General features: G+C 39.8%; 1 protein-coding gene across 1 annotated transcript; it reads right to left on the bottom strand.

The window, feature by feature from the left end:
* Positions 1–3,320: 3,320 nt before the first annotated feature.
* Positions 3,321–9,634, bottom strand: LOC145411697 (tubulin gamma-1 chain). Its single transcript, XM_080281714.1, has 8 exons — positions 9,567–9,634; positions 8,307–8,509; positions 7,665–7,948; positions 7,118–7,312; positions 6,397–6,508; positions 4,851–4,982; positions 4,406–4,588; positions 3,321–3,636 (listed from the first exon to the last, which is right to left on the bottom strand). The coding sequence occupies exons 1-8, from the start codon at positions 9,613–9,615 to the stop codon at positions 3,427–3,429; spliced, it is 1,368 nt and encodes a 455-aa protein (XP_080137840.1). The 5' UTR covers positions 9,616–9,634; the 3' UTR covers positions 3,321–3,426.
* Positions 9,635–15,725: the final 6,091 nt, after the last annotated feature.

Here is a 15,725-nt window from a genome sequence, read left to right as displayed (position 1 = left end):
ATACTTCCTCCACCATAGGTGGGCAGAGGCATAAAAAGGACATGTGATTATGACAATAGTAACAACAGATGAGACTATCATTGTCTGTGAAAAATGAAGCATAGGTTACATTTCTACCATGATGGAAAGTAGGATATTGCAAAGTAAAGGTGTGCTGAACCAATTAACAAGGAATTTTAATACCAAGGCTGTCTCTGGCAATAGTATCCTCAAAAGTGAATCAGGGGAGAAGCTATAAGACTACTGTTTGTTCACCTTAACTTCGTGGAAAATTTCATTATTCATCATCATCATCATCCACACCTCCTTTCCCACCCCATGCTGGGGTGAGGAGTAGAAGCATCCAGACAGCCAAAGTTTGCCCACTTCAAAGGGCCATGTTTTCATTACTATCATCAGTATTTCTTGTACTTCAATGGCTGATTATGACAATATTATGGCTCTTTATCTTTTCACTATTTTCTGTTTCTAGCACCACATTCTAGTGGTAGTCTCTTGCTAAAGCTCAGCATTCAAGATGGAAATAGCAGTTTTAAGCCAAGTTAAGGAGGACTAAGGTTACTTGTCACCACAGATGTTGAAGGGGCCAATGATTGTAACTAACCATTGCCATATATTAAAGTGAACAATAAATGTGGTAGTAAATTTAAAGACTAATACAAACTGCATCCTACTAAGGGCGTAATTAAAAGGATAAGTTAAAAAAAAAAATACTATGGCAGTTTTAAATTTCAAAGCTCAGAACACAAATATCTTCATAAATACCAGTATAACTTCTAACACAAACTACAGTACACAGCTGTACAACAGCAATTTCTTATATGAATGGGTTAAGTAAATGAGTCACATTGTTAAAACTGAGGAAGTATTGTGCAGCAAACTTCAAATTTTTTAGGGAAATTTCAGAAGCATTTGTTGATAACAGAACATATCTGACTTTTCCAGATAACTGCTGACTACACTCTGTAATATGGGATGCAGACAAATCATATCTAACAATTACAGGCACAGAACAAACTCTTAAATCCAAAAATGCTTGGTTCCAAAGACTTTATGAAAAATGAAATAATTTGGAAAGTAGAATAAGAAAAATAAATAGACATAAATCATATAAGAAAAACAGACTACAGAACCCTGAACTACCTTGTATTGGTATGATCCTATTGCTGCATCTGTCCACAAATATACACCGTCTTCAAGTAGGTATTGGCTGTGTGACGTTCGTTGACATCAATACCCCCTATTTCATGAAATATTACTTCACTCTCATCTTAAATGTCAGGACCACCTAGTCTGGTCCCGGGCTCCTATGCTCTTCATGGGGCAACACAGGAGTGGATGATGGATGGATGGAATACATCAATACTCCCTGTCTCATGAAAGATATCAATACCCTCCATTTCAAGAAAAGAAATATTTTAGAAAGAGAAGTTACTGGATGTTTGTATTTGAGAGGCTGTACTGTCTTCCATAAATGGCTGTTGATACTGGACATTTTAATAATATAGTATCATTAAGTGTTTGGCAGTCTGAGGTGCAGCATATACAGTGCAAGAAGAGTCGTTCAGTGTTCTGTCTTGAAAAGAAATCTAATGGGGACATTACAGTCTAGCACAGCAAACTCTTATTATTCTCTGAGAAGGAAAGTTTCTCAAAATGGCTCAAGCAGAAACACACTTGACAAAGATTTTGGATGAGTGTGGTGGCCATATAGTTTTGTATTAATGGTAATACAATGTATGGTACTATGTGGTGGCAAATATTTTATATTCATGTATTAATGCACACTTTCAGAGGGGGAGGGGAAGAAGTGCAAGAGTCTGTTATGTGACTAGGATGGATTTTGTGCTTTTGTAATGACAGTTCTCAAGTTTGTGCTCCTTGACTGTGAGGAAAGACAGTTTAGTAAAGCTTAATGGGTTCATAGGTAAGGGAGGAACAGTTTTTCAATATTTACATCATACTTGCATTTATGTTATGCGGGGTCTTCAAATTACAACGGTAAAGTGAAATTTTAAAATATAAATACAAGAAAAGTCAGCACAACGATGATGATCATGATGATGATGGTGCAATGGAAGCTAAGGATGCAATGATGTAAAACATGGGTGAGCTATAACTTACAACATACTGTCTGCTTTTAACAGGCTACTCTGAAATCCTTGGTATGCAGGATGAGATATACAACTAAGCTGATTCACACTAGGTCACTTTTGAATTTTACTCTACTTACATCATCCTAATTTAATTTCAAATAATTAAATATGGAGTGAGAAGGATCCACAAACAGGCAAAGGAAAATATATACGAAGGACTATCAAGAGGGTGCCCTGTGATGGACTATACACTTCTCCACTAACCACTGAAAATTTAAATATCAGTTTCATCCCACATATAAATGTCCACACAGGCTTCACATCATTAATTCTTTCACACACGTTCAAACTTTTCACATCACACTTTCATTCTGTATTAAGGTCAAGATTCCAAATCTGTAGTTATTTTTAACTCTGAATTTCAAACCATCATAAACTATGTCCTTTATGAAAACTGTCCAAACAAAGCAAGCTCAAACTGTGAAGTGTGTGATTTTGGATGCACACTTTTAATTCCTTCAGACGTACAGAAATGACAATGATTAGGTTGATGTGCAGTGCGTCCCTGCGTCCAAGGCCTGGAGGGGCTGGGTTTACAATGGAAGAGTTGAGAGGTAAAATGGGACTGGAGTGTATTGGTGTTGTGATGAGGAGAGGTAGATTGAGGTGGTTTGGACATGTGGAGAGGATGGGGGATGATAATTGGGTGAGGAAGGTGAGAAGTGTTAATATTGGGGGTGGGGTTATGAGGGGGAGACCGAGAAAGACATGGGATGAGGTCATTAAGTGTGACCTTAGGGTTAAGGGACTGAACAGGGAGGCTGCAATGGATCGTGCAGCGTGGAAAGCCGCCTTTAGGTGACCAAGGCCAACACATGCAAGCATGTTGGAGCCTTTAAAAATGAAAACGAAAACGAAACTTTTAATTCCTTCATCCCACTAATACTGTACAATCTGTTTAAGAATTGTCATCTTTATGGAATACATTGAAAAAACATGACTGTGTGAAGGGAGTAAGCACCTACGCAACACTTGTGGGGTACAGCCTTTCTGCTGTCTTTTAAGTTCAAATAAGGCATCCAACCCTTGTCATGTTTTTACCTTTTGGAAACTTCCTGATTTCCACTATGTCCACATCTCACTTTCTCACATATACAACTATCATCTCAAATGATGTTGGCCTCTTCCTACCTTGAAACTCACTTGTACACTCTATGCACAATCTTCTGTCTTTTAATCAACAACCTTCCTTACAACACACCTTTCAAACAATTCCCTAAATCAATCTGCATCAGGAGCAAACCAACTGATAACCATGATTGTACCATGACTATGCTTCTTCAACTCCTTGATTGAGGCCCCAGGAAAGATAATCTGGGGTGGTAGCAGCAACATATTCATCTACCAGCTGCTGCACAACCTCCCGAGAGGAGTCCAATTCATCCAAACTCTCAGCAAACATGTTCTCTTTGCGGAATTGTTCCAAGAAGGCCTCCCTTTTACGTAGCTTGTCATACTGCTTCAAGGTGCGCTCAAACAGCTGAATGGGATACAAAAAAATTAGCAACAGTCACAATGGATGCACGTACAGTACTGTAAATAAAGGCTGAAAAATTAGGAAAGGTAAATACTGATGCCGTGGTTGTTCCTGTAGGGGTTCACATGGCCATGAACCTTCAGAGATATGGCCACTTGTGTCATGAGTGCCAATGGACCTTTTAATCAGGTTATGTTGGAAAACTGTTCGTGTTGTAGTGTAAGCATGAAAATAGGTGAATATGTGGCGTACTGTGTAGTGTGAGAGAGCACTGGGGAATGTCTTAATGGTGCAAAAAAACTATTTGTAATATACTCATACAATGCTCTTAGGCATCAATTAAACTGATCCTGAAATAAAAGACTGGCTATCAACTAACAATTATAGAGACATTGACAGATATTTACTCATTATTATTCCCAGCAGTGATGAACAGAGGAAAGTTTTATAAATGGTAATTAAATTCTTAATCACACACTGTATTTCAATTATTCACATTTAAAATACCAGGAGAAACAAACTTGAACCATGGTATGGAGTGTACAGAATAAGTTAGGAAAGATGCATACTGGAACTGATTATGTACCGTACTTGTAAAGAGAAGGATGCTCAGGTGTGATAGTGATACTAGAGCTGAGAAAGGGAATGCAGAGAGTTGTGCTGATAGGGAATTGCCTATTATAATCACAATGAGAAGTGTAAAGGGTAGCTGGCTAACAAAACTTTTAAAATCTTTCACTTTACTGTCACCAAAAGTTTAAAATCAGCTTACTGCTGAAATGTTGGTGTGGTTTGCCAACATAAGGCCAGAAACTCTGTGAGCTGACTGTATATAGGGAGACTTCTTGGACAGTGCCACCTGAATGGAGGCTGGCCCCCACGGAATGAACTGGGCCATCTTCCTTTCCCTGATTCGTTGCAGGGACTTGTGCACCTGGGTGGGGTCTACCTCTCCCTGGAAAAATACATACAGTAAGTCATTGTTAAAATTACCATCTTTCTCTGACACATGAAAAGTGCATCTATCAAAAACACTGCTCCCCGAAACATATGCAGATGATCAGGCCTATGAGTTGGAGGCTAGAAAAAAATCTGAAGGAACCTTTACAGTACAATGACATTTCTACTCATATTACCCCCAGCCACTTTATCTTACAGCTTACAAAGGACCTAACTCTAGAGTTTATGGATATGGCCCCTGACAGTGATAAGCCCACCTGTATGATATTGAGGATGGATATATAGCAGTGGTGGGTGTTGCGATCCAGTGGGGTGGAAACCATCATATTCTTGGGCTGCAACAGTCGGCGCATCACATCTAACACAGTTGTTTTTCTCACAGAAGCAACCTGTTATGAGGTGGTACCTTAACTGTTTATTCTGCTAAAAATATGACAATGCAAACTTACTTTGCTTCCTTATGGCAAACAGTAATCCTTAAATTATGACATTAACTACTGCAAACGAAAAAATTACCAAATACTCATTTCTTATTGACAGTCAGTCTACATTAAATGAACAGGTTGAAGTTTATTGCTCACGTAAAGCTACTCAGGGATGAGTGAGGCTGGTCACTCTCATTTTAGATGTCAGGACCAACTTGCCTAGCCCCGGGCTCCTACGCTCCTCATGGGCCAACACAGGACTAGATGATGATGATGAAGACAAATAAGGAAAGAAGAAAAATGAAGAAGCTGAATGTGAAAGAAAACATGAAAGTGAACTATCATATTCTGAAAACAGGAAACTATTTAGGAAGAAGATATTGAAATGTATGAGCCACTATGAGAAGTAAAATTACATTATCAATGATGAGAGGGGGACTCTGCCAACAAATATTAGCTAATAATATTTTGAACTAGGGGTAAATCGTAAATGGGAGCGACAAAAGAAGAGCAGTGGTAGAAACGACAGGATTAGGTGAATTACAAAAAAGGAATGTTTCATTCATTCATTCATTGCCAGATGCCATGTATCCCAAACGGGGTGGCCAAGGGCTTAGAGTTAATTGTTTTTACAGGGAGGGGCACTAATCCTCCACCAACCTGCTGATAATGTGACAAAGGCAGAAGTGAAGTGGGTGAAGAATAGGAAGGTGGTAATGTTCACAAAGCATGCAAATGACAATGTAGTGAAGAGAGTGGAATGGAACAGTTGTGAAATACTGTACATGCCAGAAGGCCTGGGTGAGTGGAACAGAGCTCTTCTGATGAAAAGTTCAATGACACTTTTTCTGATGGCTGTGGGAAACTGAGGTTGGCTACATGAAATATTCTACTGTGATGACAATACAAAGCAAACAACAATAAAAACATAAGAAGGAAGACACTTTCTGACATCTGAAGAGGAATGAGAAATATGGAAGACTGGACATAGAGCTGGCAGAAGACTGCTGCAGAAGTTTTCCTTGTAATAGTATCTGGGCGGAAAAAGGCCATGCCTGTGCCTTAATAAATGTGAGTGAGTCAAATGAGTGCAAAAATACTGAAGGATAAGTCTTCTGATTGCTGTACAAAAGGTACCAAATGTAGATGAAATATTAAAGAGAAAGCAGAAGATACTACTATGTCAAGTAAGTGGTGAAAATGATGGTTTAATGAAGGGGCTGAGATGTGTATTGTATATCAAATACTGTACCGGTATATACCGCAACAGAGCAGAGAGTGGAGGAAATGTGCATGCATATGCATGTATGCATTGAGAGAGAGAGAGAGAGAGAGAGAGAGAGAGAGAGAGAGAGAGAGAGAGGCTACTTAGTTTTACCTCTTGGTCCGTGGTGAGTGGAGTGTAACCAGTCATGAGGAAATGAAGACGTGGGGTTGGGATCAGTGGGGCTATCAGGCCAATCAGATCATTGTTCATGTACGAAGGGTACCTGCATAAATATAAATGGTAATACAAGGTGTAATTTTAATAAGTTCAAATCATTATTCTAAGAAAAACTTCTCTTAATATAATATATAAGGAACATCATAACTTTTGATGATGAACCTTTTTTTTTTTTTTTTTTTTTTTTTTTTTTTTTTTTTGTGGACACAATTTGCTTATAAAGGATGAATAGAAAGCAGACACAAACCAAAAAGTAACTTTAATGAAAAAAAAAAAAAAAAAATCCAAAAAGGAAATCTAGTACAAACAATAATTATGGAATGGCGTGCTGCCAGAACAGATACTGTAACCAACTCTTCCTAAAAAATGTTTCAAGCAAAATAGTCTTCCAGCTTACTCTCTCTACAGTTTTGTTCTAGTATCTTCCTGGAAATAAAAAAAAAATCTGAACACTCCTCATACATCTTATCAGTACTGTATTACAATGAAATTTCCCTTTGTTCACTATCTTCACATAACACTCGACAACATTATCCATAAAGGACTTAAACAGCTGAAATAACCCAACACATCTCTAGGGCAATCCCACTACCCTTCTAGCAAACCTAATCACTTCACCATCAACATCCAAAATGGACTTGAATTGTTATCTGACCTGAGTGTGGCAGTGGAGACAGACATGATGTTTGACACGAGTGAGTTAATCTGAGAGAAAGATGGGTTAGTGATGTGGAGGCGGTCAGTGGCAATGCGGTTGAGTGCTGTGTTATCCAAAACCACCACACAGTCAGCACTACGGGTGAGGCGCTTCAGAGTCAGCAGGGAGTTGTATGGCTGAACCACAACATCGCTGAAACATTAATGAGGATGTTAAGAATTATATTCAGTATTCCCATACAGATATATTGTCTGGATGATGACAATGATACAAGATTTCCATACAGAAGGGCAATTCATTCATTTGTTAATTCATTCCAAGAAGCAGTAGCTACTGAGAATGGTCAACCAATATAGCCTAACTAATGTAACTACTTTTGGGAGCACTAAAGACATACTACATACATTAATAATATATCAGTATTGTACTATGATAAATTACTGGAATTACAGTACATATAAACCTATCAAAATTTAGTTTAAGAAACTGGGGAATTAATGTATTGTACTGTAATGAGATCAACACACTATCTCACAGAACTCACCTGATCTCATCCTGATTTGGAAAGACAGAATATGTCTCCACTAGTTTCTTGGGGAAGCGGTCATTAAGTCTTTCCAGTATGTAAGAGCCAAGGCCAGAGCCAGTCCCACCAGCAATGCTGTGGCACAGGACAAACCCTTCGAGACTGTCTGAACCATCAGCTTCACGATCAATGATATCAAATACTTCATCATAAAGACGCTCACCCTGGCTGTACCCAGCTGCCCAATTGTTGCCAGCACCACCACCTTGCTTTGACATGTAGATGTTTTCTGGATTGTACAGCTGCAGGGAAAAAGATTCATATTAAGAGCAATAAACACTTTAAGGAAGAAGAGTGACTCAGGAAATGAATGGTATTTTGTGAGGAGGTTTGGCTGATTATTACAGCCAGTGTGACTGTCTACAGGTACTGCACTGACCCCAGTTTCTTTTTACCACACTCCTGATACTGCTTTGTGTATTGTATGGAAAAGTTAGCAAACAAAAACATCAATAAATAAAAGAGTATATAAATGTCTCAAAAGTATACCTGTACTTGCTCTAGATTTTAGTCATGTTCTAGCCACTGCCATACTGTCAAACATTTTTAGGTCTCAAGCTAGTTTAAGCCATAATTAAAATAAAATGCATCTGAGCTAACCTTTGCATAGGGAGAATTCATGATGGAGTGTATGACTCTGGGCTCAAGGTCAAGGAGAACAGAGCGAGGTATGTAGTGGTCATCATCGGCCTGGTAGAAGAACACATCTTTACGATCAGTGCCCTCTGTGGCATAGTCTTCCAGCATACCTTCGGGGGAGATGCCATGTTCACCACAAAGCTTCTTCCAGAACTCAAACCCAACTGTAATAAATTGTAAATACAAATGTTAGCATTTTTCAAATACTGTACTCCAAAACTACTTGGAAGATACATATACCTGAATACTGTAATATACTCAAACTGTCTCTTTTTTTCACAGTTTAATATTCTACATTTGTGCTCCTACAAAAGGAACACTGCATAATGTGTGATGTTAATACTATATAATCAGACTCTTTCTTTACAGCTTAACATTCTAATCTTTAGCTACAAGAGAATGTATGAATAATACATGATATTCCATGTACATTTTATGCTATGTTCAGTAGGCCTACCATCCATACATGCAGTAGCCTACACCAGTTCCTCTCTGGAACTACCGGTATGATATGGTATGGCAGTACAGGCGAGGGCTTTACGAACAAATTTATGATCATCCCCCTCTCATAAGTCTATCAGATTAGGTAAGGTATGGTCAGATTTTCTCATTTTAAAACACACGCAATGATGAACCTGAAAATGGAGAATCATCCCCACTCCTCCCCTTATTTACTACTTAAAATACAAAGCATTTGCAATGAAAGTCACAGCTCCTAAACTTGGTTGGGCAGTGTCAAAAAATGCACAAAAAATCTGATTAAGGTTCAAAATAAAGTATTTACCAAATTCCTCACCTCTCTCTCATGAGTACACCTGCCTCTCTATTTACACTTCACTGCTCTACCCATTTGGGGGATTTCAATTGTTGAATCAGTATATTTGCAGCTTTGGAAAATCATGGTTATTCTTATGGATTTTTCTAACCTAAATAATCCAGACTATCTAAAATAACCTAACAAACCTATTCTTACTAGGCTAACCTACCTAACATGATATTCAACTGCCTGAAACAGCTGAAATACCAACGAATTATGGTAAACCCTCATGCAAAAAACGAATATCACCGAATTTGTCAAACCTGTCACTTAAACGATACAAAATGCAAAAAAACGATAGTGCTCTGACTAACAATAACCGAATTTCAACCGCCTCAGATCCACAAGGAAATGATACACTGTTGATCTCTATCATCACCTCATATAACATCACACAGCCTTACTTTGATTGCCACACTGGCCCAATTGCAGTGTAATAATCTCACACGGCATCCCTCTCGTGCAGTTTCGATCTGTTTATATTCAGTTACAGGAGAGCGGGAAACTGTCATAGAAATGCCAGTCTTGAATTGGGGACGGTCCGCTTGCATTGCTCTAAATCAATAAAAATCAAACCCAAAACTATTTTCTCTGTTAAGTTTTGATAGTACCAGACAACTTTACTTAATTATTATTATTATAGGATGTCTTGGATTATAGCTTTATCCTTCCACTAGCCCCTCCCAATTTTACAATCGGCTGGTAGCAACAATAAAATGTAAAAGACATCCTTGCGCTAACAGGGCTAATTGTACACTTTTAGATGCAGGTCATCCTCCTTCACTTGATAGTAGATTAATGTTTCCTGGCAGAGGTAATAGAAAAATCACTTGTGGGAAAAAAATACAAAAATTGCTTTTAGTTATCCATATAGTGAGAAAAAACGTACGTTAATATTGCCTCAAAGAAAACGGTGTTTTATTGGGTACTAATAAATTATTACTATTTCGTTCTTGCAGAGATATTTATTATGTTCTTGTTATTCCCAGACGATTCGTCTCATTTAAGAAAAATCTTTTTTAGACAGGGGTTATTTACAGCTTTCTTTAACTACTCAATTACCACAGCAGGCTTATAAGTGGAGCAAAATAAATGACAGGTAGTGGCAAGGTGCGGAAAACTTACAGTAACCAGAGGGGTCCAGGCGTTTTTTGTTTTGTATCTCAAGCGTAATCAGCTACTACAGATAATACTACTGAGTAAAAAAAAAGTTTCAGTAAGAATAGATTGATTCTGTATTCCGTTAAATATCAGTCGAGTTTATGCCGCCCAGAAAAAGTTCTCCCGGGCAAAACGTTTACGAAAAATACCTTAGATTACGTTTTAACTGAGAACAAAAAAGCTTAGTGTCCTATTCCAGGTTACACCAGACATATTCATTTAACTCAGAACCAACTCTGCCAAAGTGTTTCGTAGGTTTACCAGTAGGAGGCTCCACAGCACGTTTTCTGCATAGGCTACATAAATATTTCTCTGTATGTTACTGAGGAAAACCACGCCTATATTAAACCATTAAAGGAAGTGAACGTCACTGTATGTTACTGATGCATACCAGGTCATTCTTGAACGATAAAACACAGACAGACATGGAGAGAGAGAGAGAGAGAGAGAGAGAGAGAGAGAGAGAGAGAGAGAGAGAGAGAGAGAGAGAGATAGATAGATAGATAGATAGATAGAGAGAGAGAGAGAGAGAGAGAGAGAGAGAGAGAGAGAGAGAGAGAGAGAGAGAGAGAGGAGCTGAAGGGGTCAGAAAGCTCCCTAACACCATTTCCTAAGCGATTTGTATTCTTTATTACACCTTCCTGTCCTCTGTGTTATGTAAATCCTTCTAATATCGCCCCACTCTCTATGCATATCGAAAAAAAAAAAGAAAAGGGACATTAACCCGCCACATCTACAAATACATCGCTAAGGGAGTGGTGTTAAAGAGCTTCGTTACTCGACAAAAACACGAACTCAAAGGTGAGGTGTTGTGTGGGCTACATACTCGTGTTCTCAGGAGATGTTTTAACACCTCTTATTTCAGCTATTTAATTTTTGCATATCGTGATTTAATTGTGATCGGGATGGAGTACGCATATGCAAGAGAGGAATGCAAGAAGGAAAGAAGGGAATGCGGAAAGAAACGAAAGGGAAGAGGAGCAGTTGGAGCCAAGTTAGATGGAGGGACGATGTCGAGTGGATGAAGTGAATGATATCCTGGGTGAGCAACTAACACTAGTGGATGAAAGAAGGATAGGTGTGGTGGAAAGTGGTATGAAAAGGGAACAAGGAAGAGGTGGTGGAATGAGAATGTCGAAAGTGCAAGAAAATAAGGAAAGAATGCAATAGGAAGTGCGGGGAGTTAAGGAAGAATGAAGACAATAGTGTGGAAGGGCAGCGTATGAAGAAGCATGGGAGGAGTAAAAGAATAAACAGAAGGTTGTAGAGACTGATCAGGAAAGCCACAGTTGGAGCCAAGTAAGTAATAGTGGAGGAACTGCGTGCTAAAGGGAAGGAACGGGATAGAGAATGGTATAATTTCTTAAGGGGAAGAGGATAGGAAAGCAAAAGTGACAGTACATGAACTAGCAGTAGAAGGGAATGTTGTGACAGTCTCACCACCTTCCCTCTCACTGTGAGAGAAACCAGGGATAAGGTGAATGCGATAAAAGAGTTCTGGAGGAAATTGGGGATATGAATGACATGAAAGACAAGAGTGAGGCAACTTTTGACACAGAAAGGAGGATATTTAAGGACATGGATGGGGAAACAGGCAGAGAAATAAGGAATGTGAAAAAGTTGACGGCAGGTAAAGCGGCGTGTATGGACGAAATTCCTTGATATCTACAGAGAGGGGGTCAGACAGTGATAGAGGAATTATGTGTTGTCCAGGAGAATTTACGACGAGGAAAGAGTATCCAGTAAACGGAATGAAAGACACTACGGTGTTGTACAAGAGATGGCCTAAAAACAAGAGAGAGCTTAAAAACTACAGGACAACAGCGCTAACGGATACCATATCCACGGAATTTTGCGGAGTCCTGAATGAGAGGCTGAAAGACTCTAGAGAGGAACAGAGTGTTGAGTGAAGAGCAGAACGGTTTTAGAATTGATGGAAGAGGTGAGGATACTATGCCTGTTGTGAGAGAACTAATAATTAAAATGACTAAGGGTAGAAAGAAGGAGTACGAGGATTTGGCATTTTTACATATTGTGAAAGCGTACGACTTGGAGAATAGGTACAAACTAGGTAAAGTCCTAGAGAGGCTAAGGATGAGAAGGAAGCTCATCAACACAGTTAACAGTATGTATGAGAACACTAGGGCAGTGTACAGTCTGGATGGTATGGAAACAAGATGACTGGAGAGTACGTGCGCGTCCACACGTGTGCTCAAACAAGTGTTGGCAACGTGCAATCAACACAGTAACGAACACGCTGCAAACATGTTGGGAACAGCAGCGTCCAGATTATGTTGGCAACATCATGATGAAGTCTCAGCTGCCTCGTATGGACACACTTGTCCCATCACCTCTGCTGCCAGCGTTGGAAGCTGCACATTTTTGCATACATCTGTCCAAATACTGCTGCAAACATGTTCCCGAACATGTTGCCAGCTGTGTTGCCAACATATGTTCGAGTACACATGTGGACGCGACCTGAGAGAGACGTGAGATTGTTGAGGTAAAATGGGGGGAAATGGTGGAAATACGAAAGTGGAACCTGGTAAGATCAGCACTGTTCTTGCTAGGTCTGAGTAGGATTGATGGGTGGAATTTGATAACAGCTGTGTGTGTAAAAGATTTTTGGGAAAAAGTTTGGCACGTGAGGTTTCATATAGAACTGAGTAGGGGGTCTGGTGAGTGGGAAAAGGTGGGAACCGTGTACAGTTCCCATATTCTCTTAACCACTCACCAAATCCCCATTCGCCTCCTTTTCTCATTTTTGGATAGGATGCTATGAGAACGTGCCCTGAGAGAAAGCCGATTTGCGGGCCATACCTCACTGACGGTGACTCTTACAACAAGGCATTTGTCAGGACAGGGGATAGGATCCGCCATTGCCGCACCTCACCACAAGTTCTTCACACAATGGGCCGTATTTCAAGCAGATTTCGTAACACTTCTTTCTTAGCGATTCATTTTGAATATTACACCTCAGTATCATGTTGCATTATTACTGATGTAAACTATGTAGATCGTAATAACCCTTTCTTAGCAATTTATGCTGAATATTACGTCTTAAAATCATCTCATATGTTACTGAAGGAAACTGATAATAAACGATATACTGTAGATGGCGTAATAAGAATGCTAAGGTCTAAAATACAATATAATTAACTAAGGAAGAGGTGCTAAATGTCTCCTGTGCTACACAATGGGACAGCCAGTCCAGGCTCCATATAAATCTCGCCACTTCCATGACGCTGATTGGCTGCCGAGTATTACGTCACACATTCATATTCTCGTTGGCATAGGTGACCTCGTAGTATCATCCCCTCAGCGAATTATTCTGTCTTCTACACCTTAATAGCCTTTTGAGTGTTATTTTTATTCAATTTCATATCGGCATGGTTTGCACACGTAAAAACAGGAGGATATAAAAGACTGGTATGCAAAAATAAATCGCTAAGGAAAAAGTGCTATGAAATCAAGAGACTACGACCCACAGAGGAGCGGGAAGAGGACGGTGCGAAGAGCGTGATAAATCAGGACTTAAATGTAGGCAGTGGCAGTTTGATTTGTGGTTACATTATCAGGTCATTATCAGAAGAGTCGATAAATAAAGAGGTGGATGGCGCTTGAAGGACTGCCGTGGTTCTGCTATGCGTCCCCTGCATGACCCCTGCAATCCCATGACATTTTCTGCTTTAGGTCGCGTTCACACCAAATGCTTGCTGGCACGGGCGAGAGTTTTGCATTCCTGTAACCCATTTAAGTGGCCGTAATGGATGCGTGCCAGTGCTAGCGAACACATCTATGCGTTACAGTGGTGCAGGTGGGAGTTTTGCATTACTGAAACTGGCAAAAGCGGCCCCACTGGACGCGTGTGGGTACTGACGAAAACTTCTATGGACTGCAGTGATGAACTCTCAGTCGCGCCAGTACGCATTTGGTGTGGACGCAGACTTTCTCATGCCTCCATCTCCAGACGACTGTATTTAGTTTATGACAGATTTGTAAGGACTGGTTGGGGTTAGATACGCCAATGATTCCTTCACTAGCAGGTGAAGGTAAAGGTGGGGGCAAACGTGGTGAGGCGCTTAGCTGCCGTGCTCGTCTTTGTATCTTAAGCTTTTGAGCCTGTGACGGTTATTCATCACATAAGGCCATTGTATTATTCAAGTTACCACAGTTAACCCTAGGTGCTACTCTTGATGCTCATTTTACCTAGCAGCACAGATCTATACTCATTTTTTTTTTTTTTTAAATCGAGGCGAAAATGCATTTGACAGGTTCGTGATGACTGGCTCAATGCAGCATGTCCGAATAACATTTACTAACTCAAATTTTACCCTCAGATATTTGTTGTCAATTAATAATGCTAATGAGTAAAGAGAGTATGAAGTGATGTTGCATTAAGCCAGTGATCACCAGTCTGTCATGTGCATCTTCGCCTCGATAAAAGAAAAAACAAAAAGAAACAGTATAGTTTATGTAAAGGCACATATAAAAGTTCGTTCGCCTCCCCTGCACCCTTCCCATTGCTGGAGTCAAAGGCCCTAGCATCTCTTCCTCAGCGATTTATTTTTGGATATAGCAAGGTACGCTAATTACGCAGAATATGGCAATTTTCAGGTATTTGTATAACACATTACGGCAAGTTTCAAGGATCTGTATGACTCATTATGGCGATTTTCAAGGATCTGTATAACACATAATAGGGCAGTAAGATGTAGTAAGCAAAATAGATAGCTTAAGCAAAGGTGTTAGGGAGCTTTCTTAACAGACGAGATGAAACGTAGGCCCATATTCTCGCTGGTTAAAGAGGCTCCCTAGCACCTCTTCCTTGGCAATTTATTTTCCAAACTACACCATTAATGTCCTCTTTTTTGCCTCTTATATTTTCAAAACGTAGACAGGGATTGCATGAATAACACACAAGAATATAGTAACGGAGCAGAATCAGTAATAAACCAATAGGGAAAAAGACGAAATGGAGGTAGGAGAGGAGAACGGATTTGACTATATTTGAGTTTAATTTCCACACGCAATTCTCTCCCTATACTCCAACAGCCTTCCACAGCTAACCCCGTGCCTGAAGCATTGGGTGGCGGTGGGATACTTCTCCAGTGATATAAAGTGGTGTTCCCTGCCCAAATGACCAGTTGCCCTATACAGTACAGTGAAACACGGCTTGAACATGTATGGTTGAGCTGCCGACGGTGACTGGCGTGTGCAAGCAGGTCGCTATAATACATGCCTACTTACCTACCTGCCTACCTACTTACATACCTACCTACTTACCTACCACCCTACCTACCTACAATCATACCAAAACCTACCAACCTACCTGTCAACCTGAAAACATGCCTACGTACCTACCAACCTATCCACTTACCTACCAACTTACCTTCCTATAA

This window comes from Coenobita brevimanus, chromosome 90 (assembly GCF_032717465.1).
Source record: "Coenobita brevimanus isolate Jiangsu-jjx chromosome 90, ASM3271746v2, whole genome shotgun sequence".
In the NCBI taxonomy this organism is placed as follows: Eukaryota; Metazoa; Arthropoda; class Malacostraca; order Decapoda; family Coenobitidae; genus Coenobita; species Coenobita brevimanus.
Note: the sequence above shows the minus strand (reverse complement) of the source record. Positions and strands in the feature narration are given on the sequence as shown.